Here is a 24,970-nt window from a genome sequence, read left to right on the forward strand (position 1 = left end):
CAGTAAGGAGCGGGGAAATGAAAAGATTAGTTAAGTATCTTCCATAATTGCAAATAATAAAAAAAAATGTCTTTTTACTTGCCATTTGATTTTTTTTTTTTTTTTAAATAGATCCTGCTATTTTGGTCACAAAAACAAACTTCAGCTAAGCCGGTAGCCAATAAAATTAACAGTTGAAGCAGTTGCCAGAATCTGCAATTGTAGCAAGGAGAAATATCAAAACCTGGTTACAATAGTCTTCCTGATCTACCTAAATCCCAAATATATTAGTTTTACCACAGAGGAACATGGTGCCAAGACATTTAGTGAATCTCAAGCCCTTTTCGCACACTTTTGTCACACACTTGTCACCATGTCTTTTTTGATACTTCCACTAGCAGTCACCAAAGTCATAAAGTTTCTTATGTGCAGGGAAATGTCAAACAATTATTTAGGATTTCAATTTTCAGGATGAAATCAAATCTCAAGTTAATGAAAACATTTTGGAATATTTTTAAAGCCATGTTTCCTTAAGGAAATCCTGATTAGAAATTTGCGAAGCCTGGGCAATTTCTCTGTAAAAGTCACAACATTTTCACGGAACATCGACTCCAATCGACTCAAAGTGCGTGTGTGAAAGGGGCTTAGCTTACACTAAAAGCATTTAAATCAAACAGATTAAACAAAAACAACTGATGCCCTGATGTAGTAAAAACCCGCACGCCTGGCAATCTCTAGAGATCAAAACATTGGTTTGCTGTATTGTCACCCAGGTCTGAGAGGACTGGAACATCAGTGACTACAATCAGGGTTGCGTTGTGCTATTCTTTTGTCTTAGAGTTTCTTCTGTGAGCAGCACTAGGGCCCACCTCCCTCGTCTTCTTGTTCCTCCATGTTTTTGCGCGCCATCCTCTCTCTCCGCTCTGCCAGCCGATGACATCGAGGACAGTCTTTACCTGTCCGGAAGCAGCTGCGATGGTAACAGGCATTACATTCTGTAAAAGGGGGAACATCATAAAAACAGGAGTCAGAGATGTTAACACCTCAAAGCAATTACAGCACAAAGTAAGATTAACAGTATTCACAGAGAGCAGCTCCCTTCGGCTGAACCAAACAAGGCTGCATAAACATTAAACCGGTTACACCAGTTTGCCTATAATGAGAAGTGATGTTTCAACAGAACAGCCAATCACAATCAGACCCGACAGAGGCAGGGGAGTATAAAAGACGCAGAAGTTACAGGCAGCATGGCAGAAGAGAGGAGGAAAGAGGTATGTTAGATGGCCGATACACTGGGAGACACACACCACACCCTAAACCAGTTCAGACACATCCTATTCTTCCACCGCAGTGCTTTAAAACTCTCCAATGCCTTAGCAGATAGTTAAGACTGCACTGATTTCACTGAAATTATTTTGGTTTCCAAAATATTATATATTGAAAGATAAGATCAAATGAAAGGCAAATCAACTTAAAGAAATTGTGTTTATTTCATGTTTACATAAAGATGAAGCTTAAATAATAGCAACTAAAAGAATAAATTACACATTCATTCTTAAACATGTTGTCACCTCACAATAATGAGACAGTCTTCCTTCAACAAAACTCTAAATAAAACCAAAAAGGCTTAAAACAACAGGCAACATTTCCTCTAAACTGGAGAAAGAGTCTACATTTAAATGTTAACACTTCACTGATTTCACACAGGGAGATGAACTGATTAGTGAAATCAGCTGAAGTAGTGTTTTTTTGGGGACAAAAACTCCATTGGCTCAGAGGGATTCTTGACCAAAGCATACTGAAATGTAAACGGTTATGAGTAATACACCACTTTGGTATCGTTTGTCATCCCTGTAGCAAAGACAAAAGCAGTAGAGAGCTCCGAGCCAAAGAGAAGGAAACTGGACCACTGATGACCGCTTCAGTTATCAGCCATCAAGCTCCACAACACCTCTGGGATCAAAGCCAAAGACATCCACCACCAAATAGCTGCCAGATAATCTACCCTCCATCAGTTGTGCAACTGCGCAAACATCAGAACCAAAGCAAAGAAATACCAACACCACTTTAGTGCAAAGGACTTGCCAAAACGTGCCAAATGAGATCAGAAGAAGAAGAAGAAGTGTAAAAATGTTTCAAACCACAAGCCAGTTGAAAGGTGGTGAAAAGTCTGATTAAAGTGAGGCAGAAATATAGAGTTAGGACAGCACAATTCATCTGATTGAGCAGAGTTTAAAATTAAAATACTTAGGGAAATAGATAGTAAGACGAAAAGAACAATACCACTCTCTGTCTGCTAAATATGAAGCTACAGCCAGGAGGAAGTCACTGCACCAAGTCAAGAAATACATTTTAATACTTTGGTTCTTGGAAGGATAAAACTAATAAGAGATAACATGTTAAATCAGTGAACAAAAAAGTCAAATCTGCCAAAATGTTCAGGATTGTAGGTGCAGCCCTACAAGGAAGTATTTGAAATCTACAGACTACAAACGCCACCATAAACATGCAAAACAAGAGTGGATTCTGACAAAATAAAACCTATGTAAACCTAAAAAAAAAAAAAAAAAGAAATATATTTACTTTACACGATTAGAAGAGGTTAACTAATCCTGTAGCCCTCAATAAATGTTATCAGTCAGTCAGTCAGTCATTAATATCTGGACAAATACAAGTCACTGTTTTATGCAGCAGATCCATGAAATAGTGAGTACGTGTGTACAGTAACTTGGCTGATTCTAATGTGACTTGGTCTGATCATTTAAGGATACAGCATTCCTTAGCAGCTTGAAATACTGTATCTCTTAGCCTTATATTGGTCTTAGTCTTGTCCTCCACCTCTCTCAGTACAATCATCTACGTCATTTGTCTCTGCACTCTCTCCACCTTCTGTCTTGCCTTCCTTTTCGGTCCCTTCCCTAATCTTCCTGCCTCTGTTTTCTCTCCTGGCTTCGCGAGTTTTACGACCTCTCCAGGTAGTTTGGGTTATGAAGGCTGGCTCATGTTGCCCTTCTTCCTCCGTATGCATCTCTCCCTTTCCATCACTCTCCCCACTTCTATCCTCCTCTGCTTTGCTCCTCCCTCTGGGGAATACAGCTGACAGCCGATGGGGTTTTAACACATTCATAAGTGTACGTTTCTCAACGTTGTCTGCACCAGATTTTTCTCTCTCTGCTGCCTCTGTTTGGCTTTTGTCTGAAATGTCATTCTCCTCGGCCTGCCTGCTGGCTTTTCCTTCCTCCTCAGATCCTGTTTCTTTCTCTTTAGACTCTTCCTCTTTCACTTCGGTCTTCCCTTCAACCTCTGGCTCTCTTTTTGAGAAACCCTTGGCAAGACTCGCTAACCCGGATACCTTCCAACGTCCTTTCCTCTCTTGTCCCACATGTAGACTTTCATTGCTGCTGTACGTTTCGCTGTCACTATCTCTTCGGTCTCCTTTTGAGAGGTTATTCTTTAGTCTGTCTATGTGAAGAACCTTTAATAAGTTCACTTTTTCCCTTCTTGCATGCACATGTCCCCTTTCCTTACTCTTTGCAATCTCTTTGTTGTATTCTCCCCCATGTTGACCATTTCCTCCCTCTCCATCACACTTTCTCTCTTCCTCCCTCTCGGACTCTGTCCCTCCTGTCATCTCCTGCTTATCCTTGTTGCCTTTACTCCTGGAGAAAGCTTTCACCAATTTTCCAGGAGCAAAAGCTTTAAATGTTTCCCCTCTTCCCTGTCTCTCCCCTGTTATGTCATCCCTTTCGTCTTGCACTCCACTCTTGACCCCCTGATCCTCACCTAGCCCTAAACCTTCCTCCCCTCCCTCCCCCTCTCTCCTGTCTTTGGCGAGGGCCTTTGCCAGTCTACGAGGTTTGGAGATCTTCCAGTCTCTCCAGGTAAGTGGAATGAAGGGGCGGAGGGCTACTAGGCCGCCCAGGCCTGCCACCAGCAGAGAGGGCTCACCTTCGCAGCGCTGGCACTTGTTCAGCTGGAAGGGGAAGATGATGTCTTTGTCGTTGCCGCAAAACTCGCACACGAAGCCCTTCGCCTGGCACAGCTGGGGGAGATAGAAGAAAAAAAGTGTCCGAAAAACCAGACATTTGATTTAGGTGGGAATCTGGGGTTATTTTCTGACATTACAACAGGTTCTCATACTGTATGATAGCCCACTACATATTAAAACGTGTGCATTTTATCACTGCAATAAATGAGCTGGATAAACTATCCATGTCAAAAGAGAAGGCACATGGTTTTCTTACCACACAGCAAGCTACGTGCGTGGTACCAAGTTTAAGCAGCTCTTTCATTCGGGGAGCCAGTTCCCCGTTGCGCACAGCAGTGAGGTCACTGAGGGAGAAGAGGTGAAGGTCCTCTGTGAGGTGACCTGGCAGGCTGTCGAACTGGTCCAGCACCCTGAGGGAGGGACACACACACACAGAGACACACACACACACACACACAGAGACACACACACACACACACACGATGACTGTCTTTGCAGGGAGTATAGTTAATAATTTTGTTTTTATAATTATTGTGAAACTAAAACGTGTAAAAAAGTGTGCAGTTCTTACTCTTTAGCAAAGCGACAGGTCTTGAAGAGATTTTTCATATGAAACAGCTGCACCCTCAAAACCTAAACAATAACAAATTGGAGAAAACATGATCTTCTTACTTTAACAAAGACTGACAAGAACACAGCCAGTTTCATACACAATGGCAGAAGGAAAAAGAAGGCCAAGTTCCAGTTTCCAGTTACAGCATCTGGGCTGTTAAAGGTTTAATATCCAGTGTCCTTGCCAGCTGACTGATATGAGCAAGCATCAAGTTTCACCTCTTTCCATTTTCCAGTAGGTATAAGCTGCCTTGATAAGCCTTTAAAAACAATTCTGTGCCATTTTATCTCTCCACAAAAAGGTTTTAATGCTCTTTGAGCACGATTCTGCCTAATCACGTACATAAGGATGTGCCTTTTTCAGTATCACCTACCTGATGTCAAGAACATGAATGGCTCTCCAGTGCATTTTAAGCAGCAAAATTTGTCACAAGTTTGCTATTTTACAATTAAAAGACTCAGATTCTGGTTCTCATTGGCTGTTTAGTTCATTTTTAACAGAACTTTACAAACAAGCATGGTTATTATGGTGGGGTTACCACTAGTTACTGGTAAAAAAAAAAAAACTAAGCAGAAATGCCTAATTTCCTATCCCGCTGCTGCCTCTGTGCTTACCCTGACAGCCTCCAGAGCTTTGATCTTCTTGTACAGGCCACTGTTTATGTCATTGGGGTTGAACAGTGGGTCTCCAGTGATCTTGCTCAGCAGGTCTCGGGCAAAGTTGCTGACATAGTACTTGCTGAAGTCCCACTTCCTCAGCACTCGTCCGGGAACCACCGCCTGCGCGTTCTCATGGCAACACTGGCAGAAGTAACGGCCGAGGTATTCACAGTAACGCAGTCGCTTGATATAATCTTAAGTGTGGACAGACAACAGAGACACAAGTGGGGTAGAGGTAAGCATATGGAATGATTCTGTGTCTGAGAACCAAAAGCATCATTTTTATATATCAAGGGGAAATGCCACAGGAAATTCGGCCAGCGGATCAAGTGGAAAAACAAGTCTTATAGTTGCAACAACAACTGAAAATGTGAATGTAAATAGAGATTTAGTGTTGTTGACACAGTTTGATTGATGGAAATGTCTCCAAATGCAGGTAAAAAAAAAAAAAAAACTTAAATCAAGTATTTCTGCGGTTTGCTGGTCATACCTGGGTCGATGCGGGTGCCACAGCCAGCGCAGCGGTAGTTCTGTTTAGCCACAACTATCTTCCTCCTGACAGGGAAAGAAAACGTGTAAGAAAACCACAAAGAGCGGGGACCGTGGTCTAACCTATACATTTAGAAAAAACTAGCTGGGTGTGTCATGAAAAAGATGACAACAACAAATGTATTTACAAATGAACAAAAAGAAAATAAGAAAGTGAGAAAGTCTGTGAGGGCAAGGAAAACCTGGTGTGGACTCACTTGGGGGTGGAATGAATGTTGAAGATGATCTGCGGTCGGGGCGGTGCCCACTCCAGGTTGCCTCGGACCCGAATCCTCAGCTTGTAGATGTCTGCGTGTTCGCCATCATCAGGCGAGATCGGCAGAGAATCAGGGATGGGCAGCAGCTAGGATTGAGCAAATACGTTTTTCAGTGATATCAATCGTTGCATGTCGAGTGCCATGTGTGGAGAACTGCTATTCTGCTAAGAACTGCAGGAAGATGTTGTACCTTCTGTGGAGCGTCGTGTTCTGGGACCAGCCAGTCGAGCTCCGAGGCTGCAGGAAGCTGCATGCCCTCAAATTGCCTGAGTAAACCCATGGCTACTGACTCAGCCGAGTTAGACTGGAGGAAGGATGGAGAGCTGAAAATACACAAAGATATTTTACGCATACGGTTTTTTCAGTTTGCCACTAATCCACAGAGCTGTCCCCACCACATAAAATCCCCACCGTGGTTCATGTTACCGTCAAAATTATCGAGTCCCTGGTAAGGACCTTGGAGTTTTTTTAACCAATGTGTTGTTGTTTTTTTCTGAGTAATTCGAGTAACATTCAACAGCATTCAATTATTGAGATTCAGAAAAATTACCATTTATTATTAAGAGAAAGACTGGAAAAGGAAGTGGCTGTGTAACTTACATGGACTCTGAGCTGAGAAAAGACCTGCTGCTGGAGCTTACTCTGCGCTTAATGTCTGCATCTGGAAGACAATAAGGCTACAGTGAAATAAAACAGATTTGACCACTCAGAAGCATTGTACCAGTTATATGCGTTTTTATCCACCTAAACTTAAGATTTGCAGAATTGAAAATAACTGTTAGATGATGGCTAAATCTGCTTTAAAAAAAACAACAACTAAATGATAGAGTTTTAAATGCAATTTAGCAGGTAGCATGCAGGAAAGCCAGAAAGTTTCAAAAGTAGAGCATTACTGCCATATATTATAGTAACACTTCACAAACATGTAAGCAAAGATGTTGCAGTAAGCAGTATGGGTTTGGTAGAACAGGAGACCGCCTGCATGAATTCTTGGTCGACTATAACAGCATCTTTCTGTCAAAAGTGCAGCATTCTTGATTATTCAAATAAAACACTGGTTAGACTTAGAGTCCTTCTGGGTTACAGTCAGTCAAATTTGAGCATGAGCAGGATAGAGCAAGTTAGTCATCTGCATGATTCAACAAAAGCCCTGTTGTAAAAATAATTTGTGCTTACAGTTTGACTACTGCAAAGTGAAACTACAGGCACAGGATGATTTTTTTTATCAGCAGCACATGCAAAAAGCACAGGCATGGTGAGTGACTTCTCACATACACAAAGACAGCGGATTTTCTGTTACAGTACTACCAAAATTAAATTTCATCTCATCAGTACTAAAACGTAATCACCGATAGGATTTCAGTTGTAGTTCAATTCTTTTTGAATTCTGATTAGGTTTGAGGATTTTGGTTAAATTAGGGTAAGATATTTTGGTTAAGGGATGCAATTAAGAATAAATCATTTGGGATTATTAGGATAGATAGATGCATTTAATGTTCAGAAAAAATTACCACTTAATGCAGTCCAGGAAAACAAACATTTTATCAATATAAAAATTTTACCATATCCCAAATCCAAAAGCAATAGCTGGTCTTTTACTGTATCAAAATTTGATATTATATTGATATATTCAACTATTTTTAGGAGCAGTCATGTTCATAATGGGCCTCAGACAAAACAGCCTGTGCCCTTGATAAAAAAATATACTAAAATATGGTGTATGCTATAAGCCGTCACAAAAGAGACAATTAATATTGGGTTTACTTCAAACTTTAAAAAAGAACAACAAGGTGAAAAGGATGTGTATGTGACAGAAATCAAAACCTCATTCTGACTGGAGTCGCTTTGGAGATAATGAATAATGGGGTGGAAAGATAGAGGAATAGTTAGTCGCCAAAGAATATCACTTCTTAACTCGCTCGTCTCCTCCCATGAGCCTCCCTAAACTCAACAGGTACGGGCACATTTGTCCAACAAATCCCTGAAGCACTGAACAACAAGCACTAACACAAACCGCCAAGAGCACTATTCAGCTGAGGTGAGGAGGCAGCTGGCTCGACTCCAAGCTGAAAATTTGCAGTACGTTTTGTAGGATACTGAGAGCCATAAATGTTTTTATCTTAACATGGTCACTGAAGTACAACAAAGAATACAAACTTAATGACAGCAGTTTAAACGACCTGGTACAGAGTAAAAAGTTGTTTATTTCCAACTTTTAATGTCAACCCAAAAAAAAAAAAAAAAGATTCTTTAGTCATGCCTTTGCATAGTGTAGTACTTCCTTTACGCTGGTACTGCATGACCTCAAGTGCAAGTACATACAGTCATACAGAATCAAAAGTGAAAGCTGCCAAACCATGGATTTACTAAGAAATAAGAATCTATATCCACAAAGTATGGTCCGTAATTTGGAAAGTACATAGTTTGGGTATTTTTGGGGTTGATTCCTAAAGTGTCATTAACTTACTGTGTTGTGTTCACTGGAAGATTTGAACAGAATCAGTAAGTATGATTATGTAAAGATAAGAAATAAGCTATAAACTGTAAATGGTTATGGTTGAAGTGCCATCCAGTTTAAGAGGAGGGATTAAAAGGATGAAATTCTCAGTTTGGAGTGGAGCCATCAGCTTCCTCTCAGAGGAGCACCGCCACCGTTAACTGTCTTTATCGTAGCTGTGGAGCCTCGCCCACCAAGCAGCCTGCAGATACCTGAGAAGAGGGAGGCGAGTGACAGGGAGAGGCCGTTCTGAGACACCGCCAACAGGGACTGACCCTCACAGCCATCTGAGAGACAGAAACTAACACTCAGGACAACGGTCACCACAAATACAAACATTTTTAACACTCCACAGAGCTGCATGTCAGTGTCACAGGCAAACTGCACCGACACGGTACATGTGGAACTCATGCAGTTATACAGCTACAAGATTTGTATGCTCAAACCGCAGTACTGAAAAGTGCAGTTATACACACATACACAGTCAAAACAATTCATAAAGTACATACAAAATCCATGTTAACAGTATCAAAGCAATACATGTTGAGATATTTCTATATGTAAGGGATTAGTCTCTTGCGGTTACTATTTGTTACACAAAACAGCAATTAACATCTAAACCAATTAATTCAGAGGAAATGTTGCTAAATGACTTCGTGAACACTGACTGGAATATACCAGAAGCTTTTCCAGACCAAACATCCATATCAAATTATCATGACGACTCACATGACTCTAAAGTCTGTATAAATAGCAAAACTAATAAAAACATTTTACAGACTATCATTCTGTGACTTTTGTAATCAGACTTCCAAGTTTATGGTCCGTGGTCATGAAACGTGACATGCTTAGTGAGCAATGTATGAAGCAAATGTAGTGATGAGGTTATGAATTATGACTAGAACAGAAACAAACTTGATCATGCAGACCATTAATGAATTCTTCAGAGGCTTCCTACATATTTCAAATGATTAAAAAATAAAAAAATCAATACTTCCCTTGTAAATGTGAATATTTTGGTGTAGCTCATCTATTATCAAGTAAAAAGATGCTAGCTGAACTGACAAATACACAAAATGTGCAGTCATATGCCTGGTTTAGGAAGTTTGTTCACACTGATAAGGCAATTTTGACACTCAAAAACAAATACTGTTAATCTTTCCTGGTGTTCCCTCATTCCCTCTCTCTACCTCGTAGTTCACACTCCTCCACCTCCTCAGCTGAGCCGGAGTCAGACAGGCCCTCGCAGGAGTCCTGAGAGCTCCTCCGGGAGCATCCGCTGTCAGTGGAGTGGAAAACTGCAGGAGAGGAAGGAGACGAGAGACAAAACAAGAGAATGAGGCAGAAATAAAAGGGCAGAAATCAACAGTAGCTGTAGGAGCCATGTTTTAATTTTAACTTACTGGAAGTGGTGGACATTATTGAATATGGACACTGGTGAGAAAATAAACACACAATGATATAAAAGTAAAGCTTTTCTGAGCTCACGTCTAAACAGCTCCCGTCAATTAGCAGCCAGTAGCGGCTGAAGTATAGTTATAAGTATAGCTTATAGTCACTCTTTCTAATCAGGAACATCTGTGGTTAGGGACATGAACTTAATTAACCTGTGGCCAGTCTCGGCCTGAACAACACACCACCTAGTGCTCGGGAGCAAATTGCACTTGAACACAAAATCAGATTGAGAAAAAAAAACTAAAAAAACATGGCGCCTACAGTAGCAAATGACACTGTGATGCAGTAAGACTGACCTACTGAGCAAGAAGAAAAACTTGAGATTCAAATTGTTAAAATATGTCAAAATGTTCTCATCCCAGCATGAGCTGACAAGTTGTCATGTACATTTTCAAGCTTTTGCAAGAACATTACAGATCCCAGGGTGTCCCAGATGAAGAGAAATATATATGTAATTATAAGAAATATAGTTAATTGTATGGATTGTCTTAACTAATGGACCTTAAAATACATTAGAGCACATCTTTAATCTAGTGCCTATTGAAAAAACAAAAGTACATTTGTTAATGTTACTGAGATGCAAAAAATTTATCATTTTCAAGTAATGTTTAGTAACTTAAAAGCATGTTTACCATTAGAAGACCATAAAATGGTTAATATACAACAAAACTGTCAGTCAATTAAGAATTGTATGAAGAAAAGAAACTTGCAAAAGAAAATTGCAACATCATGTGTTCATACAAGGGACTTCTTTCCCATGTTACAGCTCCCCACTACTAATGTTGCCTTACGGTGCTGGGAGGTTGCGCAGGGCGGCTGGCGGCTGCGTCGGATCAGCTGCCTCCGCAGGCGGATCTTCTGTTTGAGCTGCTGAATCTCAGAGTCGCTGTCTCCCTCCTCCTCACCCTCCTCCTCCTGACGCCGCAGGTTGTACTTCATCAGCTCGATGGCAGCAATAAGGGACTCTGAAATGCTGAAATGAGCATTCTCCTACAGATCATAGAGAAAATTATCAATCAATAAATCAGAGGAGGAGACTAATTCTATCTTTTCAGTCATGCAACATAATAAGTTCAACGCCGGACTTTTTCGAAACCTTAAATTTATCACAGGTTTTGCTAAATTTTAGCACAGAGTTCTGTAATTTGTAAAGCACTTTGAACTGCATCAATTTGTACGATTATATAATATATAATCACTAATTGACTAAATTAATGACAGATTAATTGATCAATCGGCACCAGTCAGAATAAGTCATGCGTTCAAATGGACCCTGACCTTCTCAAGGTCAGCACAGCTGCCAAAGTCCTGCTCCGACAGGTAGCTGATGAGGCTCTGACCCTCTGACGGCTTCCTGAACATCCCATCTGTAACGCTGCTGCTGTACTGGGACCCATCTGTAGAGACCAAAACATGAACACAAAAAATACATGACACCAATACACAAAACAGAAACCGTAAAGTTGGTATTTGCAATTGTATGATCTCCACTTAGGTGTGTTTCTGTTGGATTTTTAAGGTCATCCGTTTTAGCTTTTGAAATAAATGTCTCAAAAGCACATGGTAAAAACTGAACAAAATAAAATGCTCTAAGCATGCATGCATGCTATCAGGATAATTTATTGTCTAAACCATAAAATTCCAATAACACGTACATACACACACCTACACACATCAACCTTTCTATGACCTTCCTGTTTAGGTCCAGAGTTTCACATTTATGGACCGGCTGACTCACTCGCAACATTCAAATTCAGGAACTGAAAAATAATTTTTCTTCTACACTCCATGTCAGCGTTCCTGTCCAACTTCCTCCCATATTTAAATTTGTGGGGGACTTTCTTTGGCTCAAATCTTTCTTAAACATACTTTTCTTTCTACAACATAATTTTAAAAGCACAATTATAAGTATTGCAAACAGAAAACTCACAAGACTCCATGTAGAGGGAACTGGGAGTGCTGGCATCCTTGCGCTGAGGTGAGAAAGGGCTGTAGTTCTTTATACAGCAGTCATCAACTGCTGATTCTAAGAGACAAATAGTACATGTTAAGGGCTTTTATCACCTAAATGCCAGAGTCACTAAAGTAAACACTGTATCCTTTCAAATGTATGGGAACTTGCATCACCATTCATACAAAAAGCAGATTAAAAGCTATTCTGATTTTATCATTGTTTTTCTTTAAAACAATCAATAAAATGTATGGAAATGGTTCATTGTATTGCATGCAGAAACAAAAACATGACTGCTGCCCTTGGTCAGTATAATGACTTGAATAAGGGATGTACAGATTCAGAAAAAAATCATCAGTGACACAGAAGTGATACATGAATATGTTTACACACCATTTACATATAACTTCCATAATACTTTCAACAAAACACTGTTTGGTCATGAAAAATGTGTGCATGAGCAAAAACTAACACTGAAAGGGGTCATAGACTCATCACATCAATATGTCTTGAGTAACACAAACCAAAACAGTTTAAAAAACATCAAAGAACAAAAAAAGATATGAGGAGCTGAAGGCAAGATTTGAAATGAGAGGGATGGAGAGAGTTCATCAGCATGCAAAACAAAAAAATTTAAAAAAAAAGGAAAGAGGGGTGGGATATAATGATGGAGCACAGTGGAACTGCACTGCCAACCTGCTACCGGATCTTCTATTATTATGGTGATTTTTCGGTGGCCCCCTCCTTCGCACAAACAGTAAAAAGAGAGAGATAGAGCAGAAGGACAGAAAGTTACCTCAAGCCAAGAAGGTGAAATAGTGAGCAAAGAGAATAAAGATGTTAATTCGGAAGCATTTAAAACCTTCAGACAGGAAGTGTGCACCTTCTGAAAAAGAGTGCGGCCTCGCCACAAATAAACACAGCCCATGTGTGAATCACACCTTTATGCAAACATTGTGCAAAAAAATGAATTGTTAATCAGGTATGTATGTTTCCATCATCTGCAGGAAACCTGCAAGGAATGCCTCACTATAGTCTAAAGCAATTGAATTCCAGAAATTATTCAAATGTAAACCCAATTAATAAACTCCTCCCAAAAATCCCTGATTAACTGATTACTAAAAGTAGTGCAAACCATAATATGTTTTAATCTGTAAACATGCATGCAGCAATGTTCAAAGAAGGTAAAGTCCACACAACAGCTTAATGCTCCGAAAAAAAAAAAAAAAAAAAAAAAAAACTTTAATTGTGCAAATAAGGCACACAACGTTACGGCCCACAACCAAATTTGAACACTGACTTTTTGTCCTGCACCAGCAACTACATGGATGTGCACAACACAACTTGAACTAGCACGAGTTACCTCCAAGTTTCTTACCGTTCCTGAGTTTCTGATTGACTCCTGTGTCAGAAAACGAGCGGGTGTGTGCTCGGGACCCCCGCACCGGCCCCCTCTGGCCCTCTGAGAAAGATGAGCGTCTGGGTGGGGGCGGGGCTAGGGAACTCTGTTGCAGGGACTGCTCCATGGGGACGGCCTGCTCACTGCTGTGGGTGGAGCTTCGAGAGTCACAGCGGCTGCGCTGCCCGAGGTTACCAATAGCTAAGTACTCCGGACCATCGTCATATTCGCCTTCACCAGAGTCCCCGGCCTCGGGCTGAAAGGTGGTGGACAAGGGAGACTCTGTGAGGGAGAGGCAATGGACTGAGACAGGGCCAGGATTGGGTGTCACACCCCGCTCGCTTTCCCCCGGCTGGGACACACATATCCAGGGAGCTCCCGGGCTGCTGGCTAGAGAGGTAGTGTCTGCAACAGAACAAGTAGATAAGGTTAGATGGCTTGAGACACAAGACCACAGGCTTGCGTCTCTGTTTTTTCCCTTGCTCAAGCTTTGCTCATGTGAAATGGATAAAGCCTATCTTGCAGATTGTTTCTAAAAAAAGTCCAAAAAAAAGTAACAATAATGTTGAAATACCTTTAGAAAAAACAACACTCAGAAACAGTTTTATCCAATTTAGTGAGCACAGCCAGTTCAGGACATTGAGTTTTGGAGGATGTATCAACACATTTTTCAATAACTGACCTTGTCCACAAACAATCAGTCCTCTGTATGGTAAAATCAGTCCATTCACATACAAACTGTAGCGCATTTATAGTGCCATCCCCTAACACCACCCCCCATATCACTGTGTGTACTGATTACAGAATAGTGACCATCTACTCTTCATTTGCTTCACTCAATGTACAACTACAAAATCCTCCTAAATAGAGACAAATACATTAAGTCTGGTCCAAGACAAAACAGTTTGCTAAAATTCCTAAAAATCAACCACAAACCCAGATGTGGCAAAATATTGCAAAGTTCATGTGCTCCATGTCAAACTACCATTAATCCCTGTTGTCATAAATACACATTTTTCACTTCGGGGAATACTGCTTCCTAACTCCTATACTTATTTTCAATGGGCCAAAGACTGATACAAATTCACGATACTGAAATGCATTACTTAAAAGAGCCCCTCTTATGCTTTTTGTGGATTTTTCCCATCTTTTGATGTGTTGTATAGTTTTTTTGTGAATGTAATAGATGGATAAAGTACAAAAAAAACATTTTACTCCAAACGGCGCTCTCTCTCCCACGCCTGGCTCTCAGCTGATTGGTTCAGAATTGACTCAACATGGTGACGTTTTATATAAACTTTATTGATTTTGAATTGGAGGGATTTTAACTGATATTTGTCTTTTTTTAAAGGCTTATTCTGTACAAACCACATGTTGTGTGGCTGATAGTTACGTTTAGAAGTCAGAGAGACTAAAAAAAATTCAGATTACGGATCATCTACAGAGTGTTGTTAATTAAAATCAGCAACAGATCGCATGTAAAGCATTTTGACAGCTACTCTGTCATAATAAAAATAACTGGAGACTGTGTAGCCTACAAGCTGATATATGGGTCTGAGAACATTTTATTAAATCGGACCTAACAGGATGTGAGTGTTTCTGCGACTTCCTGTTCAGCCTGAATGCTGCTGGAAACGGCTGAAAACTGTCCGACTTGAAAGCAGATTTTTGTCACCGCCCCAGGCGAGGCGCAGTTTCTCGAACGAGCCTAGTGTTTCAAGCAGAGGTGCTGCAGCAATGGGCAGTATGAGAAACAATGTTTGTTTTTTTAAACATCAAAGCATTTAAACCTATTCTAGTAGACTCCAAGAGTACAAATATGATGCTGAAAAGGAGTATGACAGGGGCTCTTTAATGTGAATCTTTTTGTAAAAGTAATAGAGACACAAATTACCCGAGTGAAACCCAAAGAGATCACCTGCAAGCTGTCTGCCTTCCTTGAGCGTTATTATTGCAGCACATTTAGTTGAGCCTTATGAGAACTGCTGAATCAAAAGGAAAATACTCAAAAGCATAATATAAAACAAACCCCACATACACTTGTCACTCTTCGCCCTTTCCTCACTTGTGCTTTTGCTGTTTTGGGATCCGACTCCCGTAGTGTTCCCAGAGTTGTTGCTAGTGGCGACTGCTTCTCTGAGGGAGCAGTTAGAGGTGGTGAGTCTGCGATTTAGAGATTCTCCTCTGGGAGCCGAGTCAGCGTTCCTCCAGGCCCCACCAACCCCCGGCAACACACACAGGCTCTGGCTCTTCAATAGGCCCAGACATAGTGGGCCCTTCAGAGGGGACAGCTGGAGGGTGAAAAGGGAAGGATAAAATATTTAAGGCCTCGTCCCATATGTCCTCCTTTAAAATTTCCTTTGTTTTAAAGTCACTCTCAGTTTTGACTGGCCCTCTAACAGCAGATTACCATTAAATAACCGCATTATTCTAGACCCAAACAGAGTGAATTTTTAAAATCTGTTTCTAGCATACTTACAGTGATAAAACATAATTGATGAAAACAGGTGAAAACATTATCAAAAACAGAAAGACAACAAATGCAAATAAAATAGAGATCAACATTACATAATATCATGAACCAAAAAATAATTAGATGAATTAGATGATGAACAAAAGATTAACAACAAAATGATAATGGATGTAAATGCAGCAACGAAGACAGACTTTACTGAGGTCATTTCACGAGACCCACCCCGACAGTGTCTACTTGGGCCAGCAGTTTGGGGTTATTCTGCTCCACTGCTTCCAGACACTGGAACATGGCAGTCACATGAGGCTCGCTCAGCAGAAAGGCATCATCTGAAGGGCAGAGACAGACAGACCGAGAGAAGGAGAGAGAAACAATGAGGGAGACAAAGAGATAATGATGAGAGAGATAATTATTTAGTGGAACATAAGTGAAGACACAAATAGAAAAGTGAGGAGAGGAAGTCACAGAAAAAGACAGGAACAGACAAAGAGAATTAGGGAACAAAGACATTTATTTAGCTGCTTCTTACTTGAGTTTACACTTCACATCACCGTCTTTTAAATTAAACCGAACCATTAATGGGACTCATTGTGAACATTAAAACTCACCATTATAGTATTTACGAGTATGCCCCTGATGTCGGAGCAGAGGTCGGAGCTGAGCCGAAAGCATGTGAACCTGTAAGCTGTGAAGGAGCCAACGTTCAGCCTTGTAGCTCTCACCAGCACTCTGCATCCCGCTGCTCAGCACCGGCTCCAGGTGACTGAACTGTGAATGGACAGAGAGGGGGCAAACGATAGTAAGAAATGTGAAACAGGGGTCATATAGTGAAGGGAGAGGTAGATGGGAAAGAGGTTGACAGGGGTGCAAAAAGCAGAGTGACATGACAAACGCTATTTATCTGAACATAAACAAAAAATTTTGTTTATTTATTATTATTTATTTATGTTCTGTCTCAAACAGATTATTGTCTCAACACGACAACCAGTATCAGTAAACATACTGTTAGTGTGCAGCCCAGTTTGTATGATACATCTGTTCATCTAAACAAGCAATGGGAGGAAGTGGTGAAGAGACAGGTCTGACAAGTGTGATGCAGATGATAAGCTTGATAGTCTAAAACAGAGGGAGCGTGAGAGTGAGTGGAATGAAGAGTGAGAAAGAAAAAAAATAAAAGAAAAGAAAAACATATCAGCGCAAAACTAAGACGCAGACAATATATCGATAACCAACTGTCAGATGATTTAATCATGGCAGAGCATGCTTTAAGTCCTGATGGTCAGTGCAATGAAGATAATTAGACTCAAACTACTCTGTCTCTTTATTTTTGCACAGTCCCGTTATCACTTGACAGAGGGGACCGTTCTCCACAACACACAAAAAGTTAGCACAACAGGTAATCCAGGAAGTGTAGTGACTCTGAAGGCATCTGACAATGTGAACCATCAGGTATTTACTTTGCACAAACTAAAAACATTTACAAAAAAAAAGAAAAAAAAAAAAGGACCATTGTTGACTGGTAGGCAGACCAGCTCTCAAATTCACCACCTACAGTATTTTCACTGTCCAACAAGCTACGTCAAATGCATTGTATCAGTTAAAGGAAGGTTAGTTTCCTGCCACAGCGGCTGGGGGAGCAAACCAACAAATCTGCAGATGCCAAAATGTAAACCTTCATCTGTATAAGGATAATACACATTGTTATTTTTGCAGTCTGGCTAGTATGCTTTCAGGAGTAAATCAGCAGTTCATTCTCTCCTAAAAGTGATACAGTGAACAGTGAGTATATTTCATTTGTTGTTTGTGAATATAAATTACAGATCTGGAACACACCAGCACTCTCTTGCAGTAAATGAGGAACCTTTTTTTTTTTTTTCAGCACTGTTTTAAGCTTTTGAAACAAACCAAGCAACAACATGACTCATGATTAAGGAATAACTAAAACCATTGTGCAAAAAAAAAAAAAAAAAAAAAAACTTTAGTAACATTTTTGTTAAATAATTTTTTGGCTCATACATAGTCAGCTTTGCAAGAATAAGACACACTTTAATAAATCGCGCTAGGGGAAATTAATTATATTTTAGCGCCGCATACCATATTTTCACATTGTCATATTACCAAGGTTTTCTGGGAACACAATGAAAACTGGATTGCAAAGTAATTTCACAATCTGAAAGCTCACGATAAGCCTACCTTACACTGTTAAATGAGATGTAGCAGTTAGCGTAAAAATCTGTAAAAAAAAATAAAAAATAAAAAAAATAGCCTCGAGCAAGGTAGCAATGTTTAGGCATGTGTTCACACAAACTTCCCTCTCATGACAAATTCAAGAGATTTGATGCGGACTCAATTTAAAAATATTGACATACCCACACACCCTTCATGTGGCTTGCAGTGATCATACCTGTTCAACGTGTGAAGCGAGGTGGGGGCTGATGTAGCGAACACACCACACAAACGGCCAATAGTCTCTCTGTTTGTAGTACACCTGCAAGACAAAACAGCATGGCCCAGTTACAAAGAATACCAGTCTAATATACCCAATAAGCCATTATGGAGTGCATCACATAGTGCAATGTTCTCCTCTGTATTTCAGGAAGTCAACAGATTCTTACTTTAATGCCAAAATGTAAGAAACATTACCCTATACGCTGGTAAAGCATGTGATAAAACCTATTACACCCATTCCTGACAACCTGTGGGTAAGTGAGAAACTTACTCGCTGATGAACAGAAGGGTTACATTCACTGGTAATGTAACTTAAGTTTAATGACTTCTGTATGTTTGTTGTCAGTAGCATTTGTCTTAGCGTCTGCAATCAGATTCCCACCATAGCAGAAAGTGATATCACGGGTGTAACGTGGGTAATCTGGAAATATTGAGCAAACGAATACTGCAGTTTGAGGTGAGATTTTTGTGGGGTTATGGGAAAACACCTAGAACCAATTACTCCTCCATGTTCAAACAGACTTCCTCGCAGATTTCCAGGAAAGTTGAACAAAAGCTAACTTTGACCTGAAAATCTGTCACAGAGAAAGTGATCTGGGGTCCGTTTCAGGAAGGAGGTTTAACAAACTCTGAGTGTAACCCTGATGTCTGAGTTGATTTACCCTGAGATGGGAAACTCTGAGTTTTCGGTTCCAGAACAGCTGATTTGAGTTGGTTCAATCAACTTGGAGTAGGTTCACTCAGGGTTACGCGCGTGCACAATCACTATAAAAAGGCAGCATGAATGGAGCCATGATTCTACGATTCACCATGGTAACAACCACAAACAAACGGGTCGGCGGAAATACTCATGCGCACAAACGAGTTTGAACATGCATTTCAATAAAAAAGCAAGACAGCGGCTGCTGCTGCAAAAGAGAGAGAATTGGTGTGGCAGAAAATTGCTTCTCGAGTCAATGCGTACGCATTAACAGTGTATTAATTTCATATTTAATCACAGTTAACTTATAATATTACTGGTGAAAACTGGAACTGTATTACACCTATAATTTGATTTAGGTGCAATCCTGCAGGCTAAAAATTAAACTATAGTCTACTAATCCCATTCTGAGGCTGCAGCACCATGATCATTAACAGAACTATAATGTATAATTATTTATTTCTTTTTAATGGCTCTCACTGGTTTGTGTCCAGGGAACACTACAAAAACGTTTAAAAAACGTTTCAGAGCTAGTCACACTTTTCTGACGGCTCTGCATACAGTGGCTTTAGGCTACTATTACAGTGTGATCGGCTACACCACATGTGTCAAACTCAATATATTTTGGCCCACCTAGTTGTGCACCAAACCAAAAACATGGGAAACTGGTTTTTCAACTTGCAATTTAACCACATTCAACGCATAATTTGGCAAATTTGCCGACTTTAAGACTCAGAAATTCCCCCAGAAGCAGAGAGAGACTGTGAAAGAGCTTGTTGTGAGTCATCTGTGTGGTAGCCTATTTAGAAAATGTAATCATTGTTTTGCTTGATTTGTGAAATTGTAGGATGGCTTTGGAACTTTTTTGCTCGCTTTTTCAGGGCTTCATGTGGACCAAACTGTACGTGAGATGACTATATGATACATGCAATCATTGAGTCAAAAGATATTTGACTTTTTCGATGAAATAAAAGCCTGTTAATAAACTCTATATGTCTGGCCCTTGGTGTGATTCTCTTTTTCCACTCTGGCCCCTAGTGACATTGAGTTTGACATCCCTGGGCTACACTGTTATAAAGAAAACCTGCTGTTTGCAAAAAACGTAATGCGACACAAAGAATCTGCTGGGATGTTAAAGCCTGTCCACGATGGTTGATGTTAGTGATATGAGGATGGATAAGGTATCTACATATCTAATGGACTGTGATTAAAAATACCTCTCAAATCGGTTACGTGGAAATGAAAATACATCTATAGTCGGGACTCGATCATCTCCCGACATAAACTCTCTGTGAATTAATACAGCTTTTTCATCAACGGGATTGTCGACAAAAGGACATGACATGTTTGAGAAAAAAACGTTTTATAATCTGCCTAACATAAACCAATACGTTTTTTTTATTCATACAGGTAACAAACTGCATTGAAATGAACCTGATACAGACTGAATGAATAAATGAGTTTCTCCTCCCTCTCAGAGGGAGAAACTCGAGGTTTCTTGAAGAAAACCTGCTCCCGACCAGGTTAGGTTCACAGGCTCAGTTACCATAGTAACTGACTCTGAGGTTAAGTTATATCTCTCTCTCTCTCTCTCTCTCTCTCTCTCTCTCTCTCAAACTTTTTCTCTCTCTCTCTCTCTCTCTCTCTCTTTTTTTTTTTTTTTTTTTTTTTTTTTTTTTTTTTTTTTTTTTTTTTTTTTTTTTTTTTTTTTTTCCCAGAGTTTCCCTCATCTCAGGGTTAACAAACTCAGAGTTTTCACTAAACCTGCTTTCTGAAACGGGCCTCAGTAGTCGGGTCACAACAAACAAACAAATAAATAAATAAATAAATACAAAAAGGGAGAGTGACATCAGTCAGTTCTCCGGAGTGCTGACCTGCTCATTTTTCAGCCTATGGCTCAGGATGTTGTTCATGTCCTTGTGGAGCCGTTGCAGGCCGCCGTAACGTGACCACACGTTGGGGTTGTTGGTGGACACAAGACCCTCCACTGTGGTCTTCAGGCTGGACAGTAGCTTCCAGTGCTCCCTCCTGTGAGGTAAACAGGGCAGCAGGAAGGAGTGAGACAGGGTGACGGAGGAAGTTTAGGAAGGAGGGAGGAGGTTAGGAAGGGCTGGTGTTAGCAGTGTTGTGGTTTAAATCATTACTCACATGACCAAAAATACTTTTCCCAAAATTCAAAATCAAGTCCTCAGCAGTTTAGATAACCTAGCTTTAAGCTGAACTCTGTGACTAACTGGGAGTGCTGACTATCAATAAATGTGTTAGCAGGATCAACACACCTAAGCCTAAAAAGACAGATTGCCTACAGACTGTCCTAACTCCTCCTTATAAACTAAATGTTTAGAAGAGCTCTGATGTGTGTGCATCCAAAGTTTTAAAAGGTGTTAATTACCTTTCTAAAAACTCAATGTTAATACTCTAAATTACAAACCACAAATACTGGTTGCTATGGAGCCAATTGCCATCGATTCCCTTAACTAGAAGTTAGAAGTCCTGTGCTCAAGATGTGTACGTTTAGGGAGTCGAACTTTATCTTTAGGATACAGCTATGGAAAGCTGTTGCTCCAAAAAAGAGCCCTAAGAGCCATAAGCACTGGCTCATATCCAGGACTTACTCTTTTTCCCCTTAAGTCAGCAGCAGGCGCGTAGTCAGTAATGGGCCAGGGCGCCCGCCCACTTTACTCACTGGCCCGTCCAGACAAGTTTGATCAAAATAGGTTTTGTTATGAAAAATATTCAAATTTATGTTTATATAAAAAAATTTAAAAAAAAAAAAAAAAAAAAAAAAAAAAAAAAGACATAGTAACAACTAGTTGTGTGTTTAATGTGTCTTCTTTTGTGATTAAAACCAAACTGTTTGAACCATAGAATAAGGATCAAACAATTAGGAAGCCTTCGGAACGTAGATGGTTGCTGTGGTAACAGGCAGACTCTCCGGGCTGCCTTGAAGCAGCTAATGTTAGCTAGCTGGCTTTTTAGACAATGTACCATGGATGTGTTAAGCAATATACTGTTAACAGTTATCGCGAGAACCATGGCTTCTCTTTACAGTTGGATGAGTACAGTGTAAATAAGGACGAGCTTTTCTGCAGACATTTCCCCAGCAGAGCAGACAGCCCATCAGCAAGAGAGGAGTGAGTTTGAGTGCTGGCACTCACAGAGGTAACATTAAGTTAAACGTGTTTCATGCTTCTTGCGTTATTAATTAATTAATTAATTAAGTAACCTAGTAACCGTCCTATTTAGTAAGAAGTTGTGAACACTGATGATAGCTTCTAGCTGAAACGTGTTTGTGTTTTGCCCACATTAAATAAGAAGATAACTTATCTGTGAGTGACGTAGTTTTTTGTTTTCTTTGATCCTCTCACTGCCATGGACTGTCTAAGATTTGGCGCCTTGCTGGCCACTTGTCATCATATCTTTCATAATTCAAACAATGCTTGGCTGGAAGTTTTCATTCTTTGATTTTCTTTTACTGCTGGTAGCGCATTTGCTGCTCATGATCTGACCATAGTCCTGACGCAACAATGCTGTTATGAATGCACGAAGGATATGTTACATGTGCGATTTCTGTCTGATGTAGGCTATTCTATGCCATGCAGCATGTAAACGCCATCTCTGCTGTGTGGGTTCATGTTTAGTTGCCACTTTGTGCAATAAAATGGTTAATTTTATAACAGTGCTGTGCAGAGCTAATGCTGCTGGTTCTGCCGTTGCAAATATATTTTAGCCTGAATAGGTTAAAATCAACAGGTTTTTGTCTATATTGTTGTGTACAAACTTTTTATACTGAGCTTTGTTGGTTGAGCATGTTGTAGACAGTACTGCTATTGCCGTTGCAATGCAAGGAAGGTAAAATTGTTGCTGTTTTTTCCAGCTTGTCCATTTTGCTACTTCTACGTCTTTTTTAAAATGGCCCACTCACTTTTGTACTGGCCCGCCCAAAATACAATTTCTGCCTACGCCACTGGTCAGCAGTCAAACTGAATGCTATTGAAAAACTAGTCATATAACAGAAGCAACAGGTCCCAACAATCTGTTAACAGAAGACACCCACTCTTGAGCGTGCATTAATCTGCTACTTATACTGTAATATACTATACTTTGGCAAGTATTGAGTGCAAATCAATTAAGGTTTTAATCAAATCCAAGACACAAAAAGACCAACCTTGTTTTGTGCAAGAACGATTTAGTCATGTAGCAGAATTGACTTACCCACAATTGATCATTTACTCACAATCATCATTTCAGGCAGAGAAGTGGATGCAGAGTTTGTGAAAAGTGTAGGCTATGAAACCTATGAATGGCACATTTATGAACAAAACAAGCCTTTTTCCTCAGAGAGCAGCAGTGCCGAGCAGCATCACGAGTTCAGTTACCGAGCTAACTAATCAAATCATGTAATATGGAAAGAGGGAGGCTGAATGTTAGAGAACATTCTCCACATACTGCAAAGCATGATGTATTTATGCAATTTAGTGGTGTGGGTGTTCACATAATGGAGTGAAATTCTACAAGGCTCAGGGAAGTTGTTGAGGATAAGGATAAACTCTGTTCATAAACTCTTAGTTGCTTGTGTGTGTGGAAAAAAAAAAAATTACACCTAGACGTTGCACTTTAGCGTATTTGAAGCCAATGTACTTCTATGTGATTCTTGCTGAGTTTGTACCGTCATGGTTGAATGCACTTATTGGAAGTCGCTTTGGATAATAATAGCGTCAGTTGATGAACTCTGTGTGTGTGTGTGTGTGTGTGTGTGTGTGTGTGTGTGTGTGTGTGTGTGTGTGTGTGTGTGTGTGTGTGTGTGTGTGTATTCTATTTGAGAAGCATGAAGGCATTTGTCCCTTCTCTCAATTATTATTTGTATTAGTTATTTTGGGTGTCAGCTGGTGTAAAAAAAAAAAAAAAAAAAAAAAAGGAATGTAACTTGCTAACTTGGGCAATATTTTAAACCCAATCATGGATGGAATTTAATTATAATAGTGTATGATTATCCTGCACATTACAGCGACATCTCCCAGTTGTCAACTTCATTTGACAGCTAGCTCGCGTTAGCTGTTGACACAATCTAGCTAGGAGATAGCTAGCTAACAGTTAGCTAGCATTCTCAACGCTAACTGTTAGTGAATGTAGCTATATAGCTATCTATGGTGAATGCCCTAGCAGTTAGCGAACAAATGTGCATACGAATAACTTAACTGCAACCAAACTTTCAGTATCAGTCAAGTAGTTGACCTTTGGTATTTGACAGGTTGACAAGCCTCGCAGCTAACTAGCTAATGGTGTTGTCAACCCCTGACATGTCAGGTTAACCTAGCCTAGCCGCTAGCACGCCAGCGTCAGTAATCCACCAGTGTTTTAACGTTAGCTACCCAACAATATTACGATGGTTCAGCTCAAGTGAGTTAGGTTACCGCTCCAACAAATCATTATTGGTATTCTTGGTTTAACGTCAACTACCGAGTGGGTTCTCGTTAATACAGTTTCTAGTTTTGCTGTTTGTACAGCTAATCACGGTCACTTTTAGCACAGCCAGTCGGGTAACGTTAACCAGCCCCGGGTGTCACTCACCTGCGCTCCTCCGCCTCTCCCTCCGCCGATATCTCCATGTCCTCCGGGCGGAGTCGAGTACCGTACAAAGCAGCCAGTTTCCCCGATAACTCCAATATCTTATTTCGTAAAACTGAGTTTTGCCGCAGTAGTCGGGTAGCTCGAAGAAGTTACCCAGACTTTCAGTCTTCCGCCATCTCTGCCCCTCCTGTCGGAGCTGTGAATCAAAACAGTCGAGGCCGCATGATATCATTAGCAAGTGGGCGGTGATGTTATCCTCTGCCCTGCCTCCTTTTAACGATAATCGTGCTTTTACTCTCAAATAAGACCATAGTTAATTTTCCTCCGTTGTTTTGCTAGTACGCTGGCGGGTATCACTGCGTTTACATGACTTGCAATGTGTAAACTTAACTAATAAAAGCTCTGAAGCAGCTAGTAAAATAAAGAGCTTT

At 40.3% G+C, this 24,970-nt stretch overlaps 1 protein-coding gene across 5 annotated transcripts; it reads right to left on the reverse strand.

Moving 5' to 3' along the window:
- Positions 1-52: 52 nt before the first annotated feature.
- rubcn (rubicon autophagy regulator) lies at positions 53-24,970 on the reverse strand. 5 transcript variants are annotated; one of them, XM_039810621.1, is made up of 22 exons: positions 24,540-24,970; positions 20,843-20,996; positions 18,225-18,308; positions 16,429-16,588; positions 16,043-16,149; positions 15,413-15,638; positions 13,327-13,752; positions 12,645-12,692; positions 11,928-12,023; positions 11,276-11,394; positions 10,789-10,987; positions 9,733-9,840; positions 8,755-8,829; positions 6,646-6,706; positions 6,236-6,368; positions 5,986-6,131; positions 5,730-5,794; positions 5,195-5,433; positions 4,539-4,600; positions 4,224-4,377; positions 3,928-4,021; positions 53-974 (listed from the first exon to the last, which is right to left on the reverse strand). In XM_039810621.1, exons 1-22 carry the CDS (start codon positions 24,575-24,577, stop codon positions 838-840), a joined length of 2,931 nt encoding a protein of 976 aa, XP_039666555.1. In that variant the 5' UTR covers positions 24,578-24,970; the 3' UTR covers positions 53-837. The 5 variants fall into 5 exon arrangements, with proteins under 5 accessions (XP_039666555.1, XP_039666558.1, XP_039666556.1 ...); XM_039810624.1 differs by lacking the exon at positions 8,755-8,829; XM_039810622.1 differs by lacking the exon at positions 12,645-12,692 and having other exon boundaries at positions 13,312-13,752; positions 24,540-24,830.

The sequence above is a fragment of the Perca fluviatilis genome, chromosome 9 (assembly GCF_010015445.1).
Source record: "Perca fluviatilis chromosome 9, GENO_Pfluv_1.0, whole genome shotgun sequence".
Classification (NCBI taxonomy): Eukaryota; Metazoa; Chordata; class Actinopteri; order Perciformes; family Percidae; genus Perca; species Perca fluviatilis.